The sequence below is a fragment of the Schistocerca americana genome, chromosome 6 (assembly GCF_021461395.2).
Source record: "Schistocerca americana isolate TAMUIC-IGC-003095 chromosome 6, iqSchAmer2.1, whole genome shotgun sequence".
Lineage (NCBI taxonomy): Eukaryota > Metazoa > Arthropoda > Insecta > Orthoptera > Acrididae > Schistocerca > Schistocerca americana.
This window is the reverse complement of record NC_060124.1, coordinates 34,998,717-35,012,597: the sequence shown is the minus strand read 5'-3', so window position 1 is coordinate 35,012,597 and position 13,881 is coordinate 34,998,717. Positions and strand designations below refer to the sequence as shown.

The window sequence follows — 13,881 nt, the reverse complement described above, 5'->3', positions numbered from 1 at the left end:
AAATTTCACATACATATACCAGAATGAAAGTAAAGGTTTACAGTTGTCCAATATATTTATTTATAAAAGAATCAGTTTATTTACAAATAATTATATAGGTACTTAAATGCAAAAGGAAAAGGAAAATATTTTTTGGTGATAGTTCATGCTTCTTGTTGAACAAATGGATTTGGTATGCTTTCCATTCCATCCACGGGGCAGATAAGCACTACTGAAGTTCCTCTACACACAACGAGGCCCAACATTCTTGTGTCCTCCGTCAATTTGTATGGGTCATCTGGATCTGTGTATAAAATATACTGTGTTAGGCAGGTTATGACAGTCAATCTGCATACTGCACAGTACAAATTCCTTGTATAGTTGCAAAAAGGGGAGGGGGAAAGATAATATAATGGAAGGACAGACTGAAGACAAAGAAGACAAATTCCAAGAAAAATAAACAATAAATCTGGGATCCTGGAACAATACACATAAAAATGGACAGGTGGGAGATCAAAGATTAAACTTAAGGTCCGGTGATTGGTGGCAGCCTAGTTGCTTAGAGGTGTATATTTTGCTTCCTGTTATCAATTCATTAATCACGCTCTCACATATATCTACCTACCCCTTTCTCCTCTCATTATCTACGTCAGGTGGCAGCAACATAGTTCAAGGAATGCATTTTCCCATTTGGTACATCAGTTTAACTACTGTTCAGCAGTGCAATACATATCCAAATACCACAAGCACCTTCTCACAGTAATACAAGAAAGATGTGTAAATTAACCCTACTCATATGTTTTACAGTATTATGAATAACACTGCAAAAATGACAGATTACTACTCACTGTAAAGATAACAACTGAGCTGCAGACATGCACAATGAAAGATTGTTAAACACTGAGATTTCTGCCAAAGCCTTCTTCAGAAAAGAGAAGAAACACACACACACACACACACACACACACACACACACACACATATATATATATATATATATATATATATATAATGGAAGGAAACATTCCACGTGGGAAAAATTATATATAAAAACAAAGATGAGGTGACTTACCGAACAAAAGCGCTGGCAGGTTGATAGATACACAAACAAACACAAACATACACACAAAATTCAAGCTTTCGCAACAAACTGTTGCCTCATCAGGAAAGAGGGAAGGAGAGGGGAAGACGAAAGGAAATGGGTTTTAAGGGAGAGGGTAAGGAGTCATTCCAATCCCGGGAGCGGAAAGACTTACCTTAGGGGGAAAAAAGGACAGGTATACACTAGCACACACGCACATATCCATCCACACATACAGACCTTTTTCCCCCTAAGGTAAGTCTTTCCGCTCCCGGGATTGGAATGACTCCTTACCCTCTCCCTTAAAACCCACTTCCTTTCGTCTTCCCCTCTCCTTCCCTCTTTCCTGATGAGGCAACAGTTTGTTGCGAAAGCTTGAATTTTGTGTGTATGTTTGTGTATCTATCGACCTGCCAGCGCTTTTGTTCGGTAAGTCACCTCATCTTTGTTTTTTATATATATATATATATATATATATATATATATATATATATATATATATATATATATACACTCACAAAGTGACTACTATCTCCGGCCACTCTGGCCAGGCTGCAACAACCTATCCTTTTCGCAATTTTGTTGATATTCCAAAAGTAACTGAGAACCTAAGTTGCAAGAGCTACACTGAGATGATAAGGTTGGCACCAGTGAGGAATTCAAGGTGGGCTGCAGCCAATTAATCAGAAGACTGACGGAAAAAAAATTACTTATAAGATGATCCCTGAATAAGTAAGTGAAATGAAATTAAATTGTACGACTAGACTTCACAACCAAAACAAATTATAGATTTTTTTGTCACTGGCGAAGCTGTTTTTATATCAAGAACACATTAAATACTGTTTCTAAGTGGTTATTCTAATGGTAGACCAATCGTATCAAAACAGTGAAGGTTTACCGCAAATAAAACAATGCTCAGTATTTGCTCTGCTTTCTTGAACAAATTTAGCTGCAACATCAAACTACATACAGGCTGCACATAAAGTCTGGGAACACTTTATTGCACAAGAACTAAACATTGTACAGATGCCATGCATATTGCATTTTGAAGAGAAACTCTAAAAGGTTTTCTTTTCCTTTTTTTTCACACATTCGATATGCAAATCATAAGTGACCCGGCAGACGTCAATACAGTAATCAAATTCTTGGCATACCCGTCCCAGCATGGCATCGTCAACTGTGGCAGTTGCTTCCCGTATTCTTTCCTGAGGCTCTGTTACATCATGTGGTAGAGACAGTACATACACCAGATCTTTAATTTGTCCCCACAGAAAAAAGTTATACAAAGTGAGATCTGTTGACCAGGGAGGTCATTTCATGAAACAGCTCGCTCCACATCTGAACTCACCATGTTTGCGACTAGCGCTGACTATCGGCAAATTACCAAACTACACTGTGGCAGTATACATGAAAAAAACTTTCAGGGTTTCTCTTCAGAATGACATATGTATGAAATCTGTACAATGTTTGGTTCTTCTACAATAAATAATTGAAAGTGTTCTTGGAATTTATGTACACCCTGTACTTTTAAGAAAATTATTTATGCACAAAAAGGTGAAAGGGGTGATAGCTACTGTAAATAAATCCAAACAGTAAATATTTTTGTGGTCAGACATTTGTATTACCTCTAAGAATCTCTGAAGTATTGTCCAACACAAGATTAAGGAGAGGGTCATAACCCTTGAGCACACCAGCTGCCTCCCTGCCACCAGCAAATTTCACTCTGATGTTTTTTTCCAGATATTTTGAGAGATCAAGAATACTTTCTTTCCTTTTCTTTTCTTTCTGATCCCCTTGGACCTGAACCTGAAATTTTGAATGGCATATTTTATCTGTATAAAAAAATGTAACCATATGTTTGTACAAAATAATAAATCTCTAAAAGTTCTTCACCATTTACTTTGAAATTTTTAACACAATGTGGCATTCAAATACACACATGTTGTTATATACCTACTAGCATGTGTGTGTTTTGTTTAAAATCTTAAATCTCTGAAAGTTCCTCACTGATTCCCTTGGCACTTTGACACACCACTGCATTCGAATACACACATCTTTATATATCTATATACAAATACCTATGTAATAATTAAAAGGAAAATCTATATAAAAATGTAAATGCATGTTTGTTTGTTCCACATCTTAAATCTCTCAAAGGTCTTCGTTGACTGCTTCGAAATTTTGACGCAACGCTGAATTCAAATATGTGTGCCTTTTTATACATCTTTTTTACATGTATATAAACGTGTATGTAATATATAAAGAGGAAACATCATTGCCAACAATCATGAAAAGTTCTTGACCAATGTACTTCAAATTTTGACACAATACTCTAACGCACATTCCGACAGACACAGTCAGGATGTATGTTAGCAAACAAGAAAGTTGTATTTATGGCTTATGATTAGAATATTGCTACAGAACCAGAGAGAGACGGAGAGAGGGGTGCGAATAAATGGACACAGAAAGTGGAAAGGAGGAGATGACAGAGAAAGGGGGGAAATACGGAAGTGTCCGATCCCGCCCATCTGCTTTGACCCATGACATTACAAATATGGCGGAAACGACCATAAACCATGATTCCAATATGGCGCATATAAAGTCGGTACATACACATTATGAGGATGAAAATACATTGAAAAACAAAAACGCACACTTTCCACAAAAAGCCTAATGACACCAACAGGACAAGTGCGGGAAACGGGGTGTTTTTAGGTGGGGGCAAACTAAATATAAACAAATTTAGACACCCACCCCCATACAAAACCACACAAAACACCAAAAAAAACCGACACGGCCAGAAACAGCAAGTAGCGATAATCTACATAAAAATGAAGAGCCTGTACAAGGCATGAGGACATGGAGAGCGGCCATGCGAAGACCTGCTTTTTGGCAGAATGCATAACATCTAATAATAAAAATAAAATGAGAGGATCATTGGCATTTCTGGCTGGGAGACCCTCCTTTGGGGTTGTCCGGCCACCTAGTGCAAGTTTCCTTATGTGACACATGTATGGAGATGAAATAATGATAAGGACAACACAATGCCCAGACCCTGTGCAAATAAAACCTCCTTGCCACCTGGGAATTAAACCCAGGTCTCAAGCATGGCAGTCAGCCATGCTCCCCACTCTGTTACTGAGGCAGACATAATAATAATAATAAAATAATAATAATAATAATAATAAAATCTTCAACAAATCAACAAGCCTGCCCCGAACAAATCTTCAACCTGAAATCAATCATAAAATCCCACATGACAAGCCCCAAAAAAATCATCTGCACTTTCGTCGACTTAAAAAAGGCTTACGACTCGATCGACAGAAAGTCCCTCATCCAAATCCTCAGAGAAAAAGGCCTAGACCAAAAGACCCGAAGACTAATCGAACAGACACTAACCAATACAAAATCCAAAGTCAAATTCATGGGCGAAATCTCGGACCCCTTTGAAATCCACACTGGCCTAAGACAAGGAGATGGACTATCCCCGCTATTGTTCAACATCGTCCTGGACAAAGTAATGAGCGAATGGGAAGCTGAAGTCAGGAGACAAAACACCTGGAGACCAGTCACATTAGGAAGGAAAAGACTGGAAATCCCTTACCTAGCATTCGCAGACGACCTAGCGATACTGACCTATGACCCAACATCAGCAAAAACACAGATCGAAATCCTGAAAGAATGCGCCGAGAAAGTCGGCCTACAAATCTCTTTTGAAAAAACGCAAGTCCTAACAAGAGAAGGCGACGACATCACAACCAAGTACGGCAAAATTAAAGGTGTCACACACTTCAGATACCTAGGTGAAATCATCGAACCGACCGGAACAGAGAAACTGGCTTACGAAGACAGACAACAGAAGACACGGAAATCACTAGGCATGGTACGAAACGTCTACAACAAACAATGCATTTCCAGAAACACCAAGATCAGACACTATAACACAGTAATCAAACCCGCCGTACTGTATGCCAGCGAAACACTAGCACTCAACAGGAAAATCAAAATTGAAGAAATCAAAAAAGAAGAACGCAAAATCATGAGGAAAATTTTAGGAGGAAGACCCACACCAGATGGCTACAGACTACAGAAGAACTCAACAGTAGAAGCATATTCGAACATCGAGAACGATATGAGAAAAAGGCGCCTTAAATTCTACGGACATTTAGATAGACTCCCTGAAACAAGACTCACCAAGAAAATTCTAGAACACATCAAGACACTTAAAGTCTCGACACCCTGGATGGAAGGAGTCCGAAAAGACCTACAAGCAATTGGCACCACAAACACCACAGACAGAAGCACCTTCCGAAAACACATAGACAATTGGGAAGTAAAGTCAGAAGCGCTAAAACAGCGGACCAAACAAGAATGGTCTGAGGAGAGAAAAGAGGCCCTCTCCAAGAGAATGAAGGAGTACTGGAAGGACAAGAAGAACAAGCCTTCAAAGTCATAAGCTTAACGATTTCCTTTTAGGGAAAATTCGCCAATAATAATAATAATAATAATATAATTACTGTGAGTGGAAAAAACACTAACAGTAAACACAGATTTATTCATGATCTATGGAACAAGTATTAATCTAATCTAATTATTATTATTCTAGCAGCCTTCGTTGTATTAAGCACTTCTGACAAGTTGAAATCATTTGTTGGCCCACGCGTTTAGCCAAATCCTTTGCTGGACAACAATCTAACGTATTAAGCCATCTTACATTTCAGAGATTCATTCAAGGCTTTTACCAGCTAAGTCTACCCCTTTCCCAAGAGTACACTGTTGATAAAATGCAAGCAATAATACATACAGATATTAAATTCTAATTCATATGGTGTTATAAGTAATCTACTGGTAGAGTCATGAACATCCTGCTGATTAACTGTAGCTTGGTCTTCAAATAAATGTAGTACAATCATCACTTCACCAAAAAATGTTTGACCACATACTTTACTCTCATAATTATGGAATTTTAGTTTTTCAACTGTTAATGAAGGAGTACTTAAGGAGGTGAAACTGACAGCACACCACACTAAAGACCTGACTTGGCAGGAAATCACCCACAAAAGTAAGGGGTTTGCTACAGTATATGCATCAGTTTCAAGCCAAACAACTGCAAAGATCCCCACAAGTTACAAGGAAGTCCTGCACTGCTTCTGACATACACACAGAAAAAAACTTACAAGTTTTACTTTTCCCAGCAATTACATCTCACATTTTGAAGAACAATCTTCTTGTTTGCATACACAAAGCTCACTACATCACCTTTAGTTAAATGTTCTTTAACAATATGTCACTTAGTTATTGTCGGTGGTAGATTTGATCACATAGTGTACTAGACCTATAGGCATACGTCTAGTGAATAAAGAGAGAGAAAAAAAAGCAGATTGCAATAGTGCCACTCTGATTCTCACTCTTTTCTTAGTGGCCATTGTAGTGACTATCCTGGGACCTAGTACCAGCTGAAAGGTAACAGTCTGGTTGAGATTTGCAAAGCCACCAATTTGTCAAATAAAAAGCAATTCTATAAAAATGTAGTAGAAACGTGCATGTGAAGTGTACTCTGAAGCTTACATTAGTTGGAAGGTGATAGTATGGAAGCCAACAATATTTTGTTGGCTGTGAAGCCAGCAATCTCTTTTTATACATCACATCCCCAATTAAAAAAAACATCTATTTTTCCACTGCAGCCTGACATTTTCAAGATTTTATAAGTTTTAAGGAGTTATAAGCAAGCATATCCCCATCCAAATATTTCCTGTTGCTGGTGAGGTCCCATTAGTTCATTGGTCTTTGTTTTGCTACTGTTTTCATGTTGTTAGTGATGTTATCCACTGGCTGTTTCTTCAGGCTGTTATCGCCACTATGTTACTGAAGTCGCTGGTCTGGTGACACAGTATTGCATCTGCTACAGTCTAAAGTCAAGCATCGGGACGCCAGTCGGGAGCGACAGAGCAGAGGGCTGTGAGAAGACATCAGCCAATTGCACGCTGACCGAACCCTCTCCAAGACGATAACGTGACAGCAGCGGCCTCTATGCTTAGAGGACATAAGCGCCGCGCCTGACTGGTCATGGCCCAGAGTGTCAACACTAGTTGCTTGTAAATTCTGTGTAGCTCAAACTTGGAATTGTTAAACAGTTAAGAAACTTGATTATTTCATATGTCACTCTTTCCTTGCGACACATCGGTGTGATTGCCATGATAAATATTGTAATCTTTTCATTTTGTAATAAAACTCATTAATAAGATTTATTTGAATGTTGTCTAGTGATCCGAGCAAGCTGGTTTCTCAGACACCCCATATTTGCCAACTGGGCTGCATTTAAAAGCATCAATTGCTAATACCAAATAAATTATTATATCTAAAACATGGGGAGTGGTGATAAAAGCCAGAAAACAGTTTGTGGATATTGCTTTTTGTTACACTGTAATTGCATTTTGGCTAGCACTTCAATATCTCACTCTAGGCAAGAGCTGATTCTGCAGTCCATGTTAATTATACATATTGCATGTATTCTCTGCTATTGATAATACATTTACATCCTTCCACACATCCTACAGGTTGACATTTGATTTCTACTATTTTAGTACATCTGCTTTGTTCTTAAAACAGCAAGTGTGTGCTTAATATAATACAGGTATAATAATTTCCTTGGTCATCATGTAGTAGTCAACTGGAAATTTAAGCGATACTATTGCTATACCATAAATACTAATAGTATACAGCAGGAGCTCCAATCTTACCTCTGTGCTAGTTTGGACATACATGCACGTAAAAATAATGCCAATGAAATACTACTGCTGTACCATGAATACTAACAGTACACTGAAGGAGCTACAATTTTACCACTGTGCTAGTTTGCACATACATACACGTAAAAATAATGCGAATGAAGTGTCTTTCAGTTATAATTTGCTAGAATATCATCGCAGTTCTAGGTTTCACCAGGCGCTTCTTGTGTAAATGGTAAAATATCACAGTGGTTTCAGCTGTACATAATAAATGTAATGACTTGCCTGACACTGACATTCGTGATATTTTCAAGCAAATATTTAATAAAACTCGGTTATACTATTTAGCGACGATAATCTAGTAAGTTGGCAAATGAATCAAATTGTCAATCAAGAAATTGGCGATAACAGAAATTAAATGAAAGTATCTAATGACTGACTGGACATTTTTTTTTTTTGCTCTGAATCACTCCCGAGAGAAGAAGTAAAAGATCCTATGGCAAAAGTTAAGTGGATATTTCTTATTCTGTTCGTCTTTTACCTAGTGACGCCATACCAGCTATAATATTCATATCCGGAGAGGAAGTATGCGAATGGAAACGTCTTCATTTTAAATAACAATTATGGTTGGAATGACCAGTTAAAGCTGCAGAAGCTGAGCCATAACACGAGAGACAAGAAATTTTAGGCGATGCAAAGAGATTTTCCCCTTTGGCTCAAAAAAAAAATATTACACCATTCTTTCCCTCTTCTTAAATAACACGGTAATGACTATACATTATACAAATGACACACAGAAGGGATCATAAGTGTTGGCTCTTACCGACGTCATTCTTCAACGCAGAAACTAATTACTGTTCGTAACACTCTGCAACACAAAGTCACAAGCACGCTGCACTTTGTTTACACAATATCTTTCAAAACAAAACAAACGGATATCATAGATATGGAACAGGACCATCCAAGTCTTCAGCGATGTTAATATCCAATGACCACAAATTTTAGTATGTGTTTTTTGGACCTGTCAGCAAAAATATTCCACAATGCCTTTCACATGCTGGTAATCAGATAGGCCATAAACAGAACGGAACGTCACGTCAAGGTTCCTCGGGAACATAGTTTTGATACTGATTCGATCGAGGGTAAGACGGCGTCGTCTGCCATTCTCACCGCAATCATTCGTTGTAAAGCAATGGATTCTGTGCTTCTGTGTCTTTTAAAGTCCAATTCACACTGGCTGACACATCACGTCAAAGCATTCCGCAATACATTTCATTATTTCAAATAGCGGGGCACACAGAGGCAGTCAATGGAAAGTGACGTCACGTCATGGTTTCTCGAGAAGAAACTTCCGACAGTGTCGTCATATGCTAAAATCGGAAATTAATGCATTTATCTTTATTCATCCATCATCTCTCGATGATGTAGGATTTGTCACGGTAATACTATGCCAACCAATAGGCCAAAATATAATACACAGTATATGCATTATCCCTTCAGTTTAGAACTGCCATTTTAGCTGGGCGCGCTATGAACTGTTAACGTGTGCTGCTATTGGTTGTTTCGGACGACGCACAAACGGTATAACTGCGCTAAATGAAAATGTAACACGGTTCGTGAACTGTACTTCCTATATGTGCAGTAGATAAAACAAATATACATTCAGTTAACACATTCTTGTACACAAAAACAATCGGAATTAACAATAATAATATAAAACTGTTGTTTCACTGTCGAACAATGCTGCTGTGCCCTCGTTTAGAAGACAATGGTACATTCACTTTTAAAATATTCTTCTGCAGGAAATGAAAAAAAAAACTGTTGCATTACGATCTAATAAACGAAGCGAACACTTCCTGTAGAAGAATATTTTAAAAATGAATGTACCTTTGTCTCCTAAACGCAGGCACGTGACGTGACATTCCATTGACAGCCTGTGTGATCCCTCTATTTGAAATGTATTGCGGGATGCTTTGATGTGACGTGTCAGCCAGTGTGAATTGGGCTTTAGAAGACACAGAAGCACAGAATCCATTCCTATACTATGAATGATTGCGGTGAGAATGGCAGACGACGCCGTCTTACCCCCGATTGAATCAGTATCAACACTATTTTCCCGAGAAACCTTGACGTTACGTCCTGTTCTGTTTACGGCCTATCTGAAGACCAACATGTGAAAGGCATTGTGGAATGTTTTGCTGACAAGTCTGAAAAACTCATACCGAAATTTGAAAACAGTCGATAATAACATCACTGAAGACTTGGATGGTCCTGTTCCATATCTATGATATCCGTTTGTTTTGTTTTGAAAGATACTATGTAAACAAAATACAGTGTCCTTGTGATTTTTGCTATTAACACATTTTTGTGCTGCACTGTGGACATCAAACTGCGCCGCTCTGTGCTACAACGAACGAGTTACGCGCAATATCTGTACTTCAAAGGAATGGATCATTCGTGAGATCTCTGTTAATCGGCGTTTCTTGTTTCCAATTATTACTGATTCGCTTGGGCGCACACTGGAACACTGTTTTGCACCTATGGACAATCTGCTACAGTCTGCGCAGTGAAAGAGATGAGTTTGGGTTGCCTGGCAAGCTCAAGATTTCCGATCTACCTGCATTATTTCTGCCGGTTTCAGTTGACGAGTAGCACTTGATAACATGATGCTGAACGAAATGTATCTGTCGCTAAAACGTGATGAAAAGTTTAAGGCAACTGAAGCGAATGAGAAAGACAAATTCTCTGTGGGCGAAATAACATTGCGTTTCAAATGTGGTAAAACACAAATTTATTAAGAAACAAGGATAAGATGAAGGATGAGTGGATGAAAGGGTATGGGCAAATGAAAAGAAAGGCGAAGACGACAAGAAATGAAAAAAATTAACAAGATAGTGTGGGAATGGTTAGTAAGTATGTGGGCAAAAAACATACCTTTATGTGGACCCATGTTGCAGAGTGAGGCCCTGAAAGCTGCTAAGGAACTTGGAATTTAAGGCAGCCACAGAATGGCTGGACAGTTTCAAAGCTAGGCACAACATCGTGTGGAATGAAGTGTGTGGGGAAGCTAATTATGTGCAGGAAAGTGTAGCAATGGCATGGAAGATATGTAATGTAAATTGTATCTGGAAGGATAAACTCCTACTACTACTGCGCGACCTACCAGCGAGCGATGACTCGAACGTGTTGAATTCCGATGAAGCGGGACTGTTTAATCGTGCACTGCCTTCAATCCAAAATCTCTAGTAATTTGAAGTGAAAAGTGCACGTCGGGAAAACGTCCAAGGGAAGACTCACTGTACTGCTGTGTGGAAACAATTTAGGTGATATGGAGAACCCACTGGCGATTGAAAAGGCGGCAAATTCAAGTTGTTTCCAAAACATAGACGTCAATAAACTTCCAATCACATGGTGAAGCAATAAAAAGGCGTAGATGGTGAGTGGCTTTATCGAAGAATGGGTGGGTTCTTTTAATGCCAAAATGAAAAACGGAAGTCGCCAAGTTCTCCTTTTCCAAGGCAAATGCAACCTACCACCTGAAAGTCGAGGTATCAAACATGAAACTGTGTTGTTTCCCGTCATGTTTAACCAGCCTCAGACAACACATGGACCAGGGGTTTATGTACACATTCAATTCCATTATAGGAGATTATTGATGAAGTTTTTTATTCTTAGTGTTGAGGAAGTCGAAAACGCATTTGCTCTTGCACAGTCGGTTTCAGTCCTGGATGCAGTAAATTGAATTGGCTTGGCAGTAGGGGAAATGAGCCTGAAACTGTTACCAGGAGCTTCAACAAAGCGAAATTTGGATGTCAAGAACAAGGCACTTCTGTGATCATCGAAGCTCAAGAAAATGCAGCAGCAATTGCTGAATTAATTAAAATGGGAAACATTTCATGTACTGCAGATGGCTACATTTGTTATGACTTCCTGTAAACTCGTTCTGCTTTTACTTCAGCAACAGATTTAATAATTTAAGTGCCGTCAGGCGGGGCTAGCACTTGTATAGGTGACCATCGAGTCTGTCGAGTGCTGTTGGCAAGTGGAGTGCACTCAGCCCTAGTCAGGCCAACTGAGGAGCCATTTGACTGACCAGTGGTAGGTCCTGTCTCGTAAACTGGCATATGGCCAAGAGAGTAGTGTGCTGACCACATGCCCCTTCATATCCGCGTCCAGTGATGCCTGCAGGCTGAGGATGACATGGCCGGTCGGTACCATTGGTCGCAGATTTTTTAGTTTTTAACTGATTTAATAGAAATCTGCAACACAGAATATGATCAAGAAGAAACAAAGGACGAAGAAGAGAAACAAAATGAGGACCCTAAAAATAGTAATAAGTCTGAAGAAGCTTTTGAATGCATAAACAGTGTTATCCAGTTTGCAGTACACTCAGCCCAAGTTGTTGAAACTATTGCATAGTGCAAAGAATTGTGTAGAAAAAGAAATTTTGAACAGGGAATTCAAACAGGATTCTCTCATTGATGTGCGGCGAAAAAAGTGAAATTTAAAGCAAATAAACACGAGAATAATATGTATGAACATACAACAATAAATGTATTTAAAGTTAGAATAAAAATACAGAAATACCATATTATTTATCATTTACCGTGATAGTCTAGTGCTCTGTGGTGCAATATACAGTAAATGAATATCTACTATGCAGGAGTGAAGGTATGTAAATGGATGCATAGTTAAAAAATTTATACATCTGCTCATGACACCTGATAAATTTTATGTTGTCTAGTGAGTTCTGTGTAATCTGGATACTCGTCCAGTTTAGAAAATTATTTCAGTCTCGTGCGATTCTGTTTTGGGTAGACACAAACGAAAGTTCGTGGGCGTATTTCTACAACTGAAGGACGACGAATATTTAAATTGCGCGCCAGTCGCATAGAGTGGCGCCAGTGGAACCATTATAAGAAAGCAGGTTTGCTTTAAATACGCACTGAAATGGTCGTGATCTTTAGTTACCTTTGAGATTGAGTGTGGTGAGCTGATGTTTGTCAAGAATGCCTATAAGGCGACAAAGAAGCCATTATCAACACTTCACTGAGTTTGAACGAGGTCATGTAATAGGGTTTCCTTCTGCGATATTGCAGAAAGCCATGACAGGAGTTTAGCCACCGTACATTATTGTTGGCAGTGGTGGACATGACAACGTACAGTCTCAAGAAGACTGGGTTCCAGACTGCCACATCATTCTACTGAGAGGGAAGACTAACATGTTCAGTGTGTGGCTATGGTGCATTATACTGCACCTACAGTAGCAATATGAGCAGTGGTTGGCATCACCGTAACATAATGAACTGATATAAATCAGGTAAGGCGCCGAGTCAGACGCTCTGTTGTATGCATTCGACTTACCCCAAATCTGTGGTCTGTTGTGTTTTCTGATGAAAACTGGTTGTGCCTTGGTGCCAGTGACGGCCATATGTCGGTTCACGGGAGGCCTATTGAGGGCCTGCAACTAACCGGCGTGTCAGCTAGACACGCTGAACATGCACCTGGAGTTATGGTCTGAGGTCGGATTTTATGTGTCAGCAGGAGCACTCACACAGTTACCCAACACCATCTGACTGTAGATTTGTATGTTAGTCTGGTAATTCGACCTGTTGTGCTGCCATTCATGAATAGCGTTCCAGGGCTGTTTTCCAAGAGGATAACGCTATTAATGTACCAGCATTTCGCATTTGCAATGTGTTATCTCAAGATTAAATTAACTTGATTTCTTGCAATGTTCATCACTTAAATATGTTACATAGACAAATTTATTCCCGAAATTTCATTACTCTAGATTAATTAATTATTCTTTGGTGTTGCGATATATGTATATGGGAACAATGGCTCACTCTCACTCCCTGCCCTTGTTGTTGCGCATTGTTGAGACCTTTGTAGTAGAGATGGGCAAACTGAAACACGTAACTGTTTCGAAACAAATGAAACAGTACAACGTAATGTTTCGATACGCTGTTTCGAAACAGTGAAACAGTTTGTGTTTTGTAATCTAATAAACCTACACATTTTATCATCTTGAATGTCTACGCTATAAGTATGTCCATATAAACACAAATGAGGTGCAAGAGCGCTAATCAT

The 13,881-nt window shown here is 39.0% G+C and overlaps 1 protein-coding gene across 1 annotated transcript; it reads right to left on the bottom strand.

The window, feature by feature from the left end:
- Positions 1-36: 36 nt before the first annotated feature.
- Positions 37-8,767, bottom strand: LOC124619419 (U6 snRNA-associated Sm-like protein LSm7). The gene is made up of 3 exons (XM_047145788.1): positions 8,612-8,767; positions 2,686-2,866; positions 37-283 (listed from the first exon to the last, which is right to left on the bottom strand). The coding sequence occupies exons 1-3, from the start codon at positions 8,618-8,620 to the stop codon at positions 144-146; spliced, it is 330 nt and encodes a 109-aa protein (XP_047001744.1). The 5' UTR covers positions 8,621-8,767; the 3' UTR covers positions 37-143.
- Positions 8,768-13,881: the final 5,114 nt, after the last annotated feature.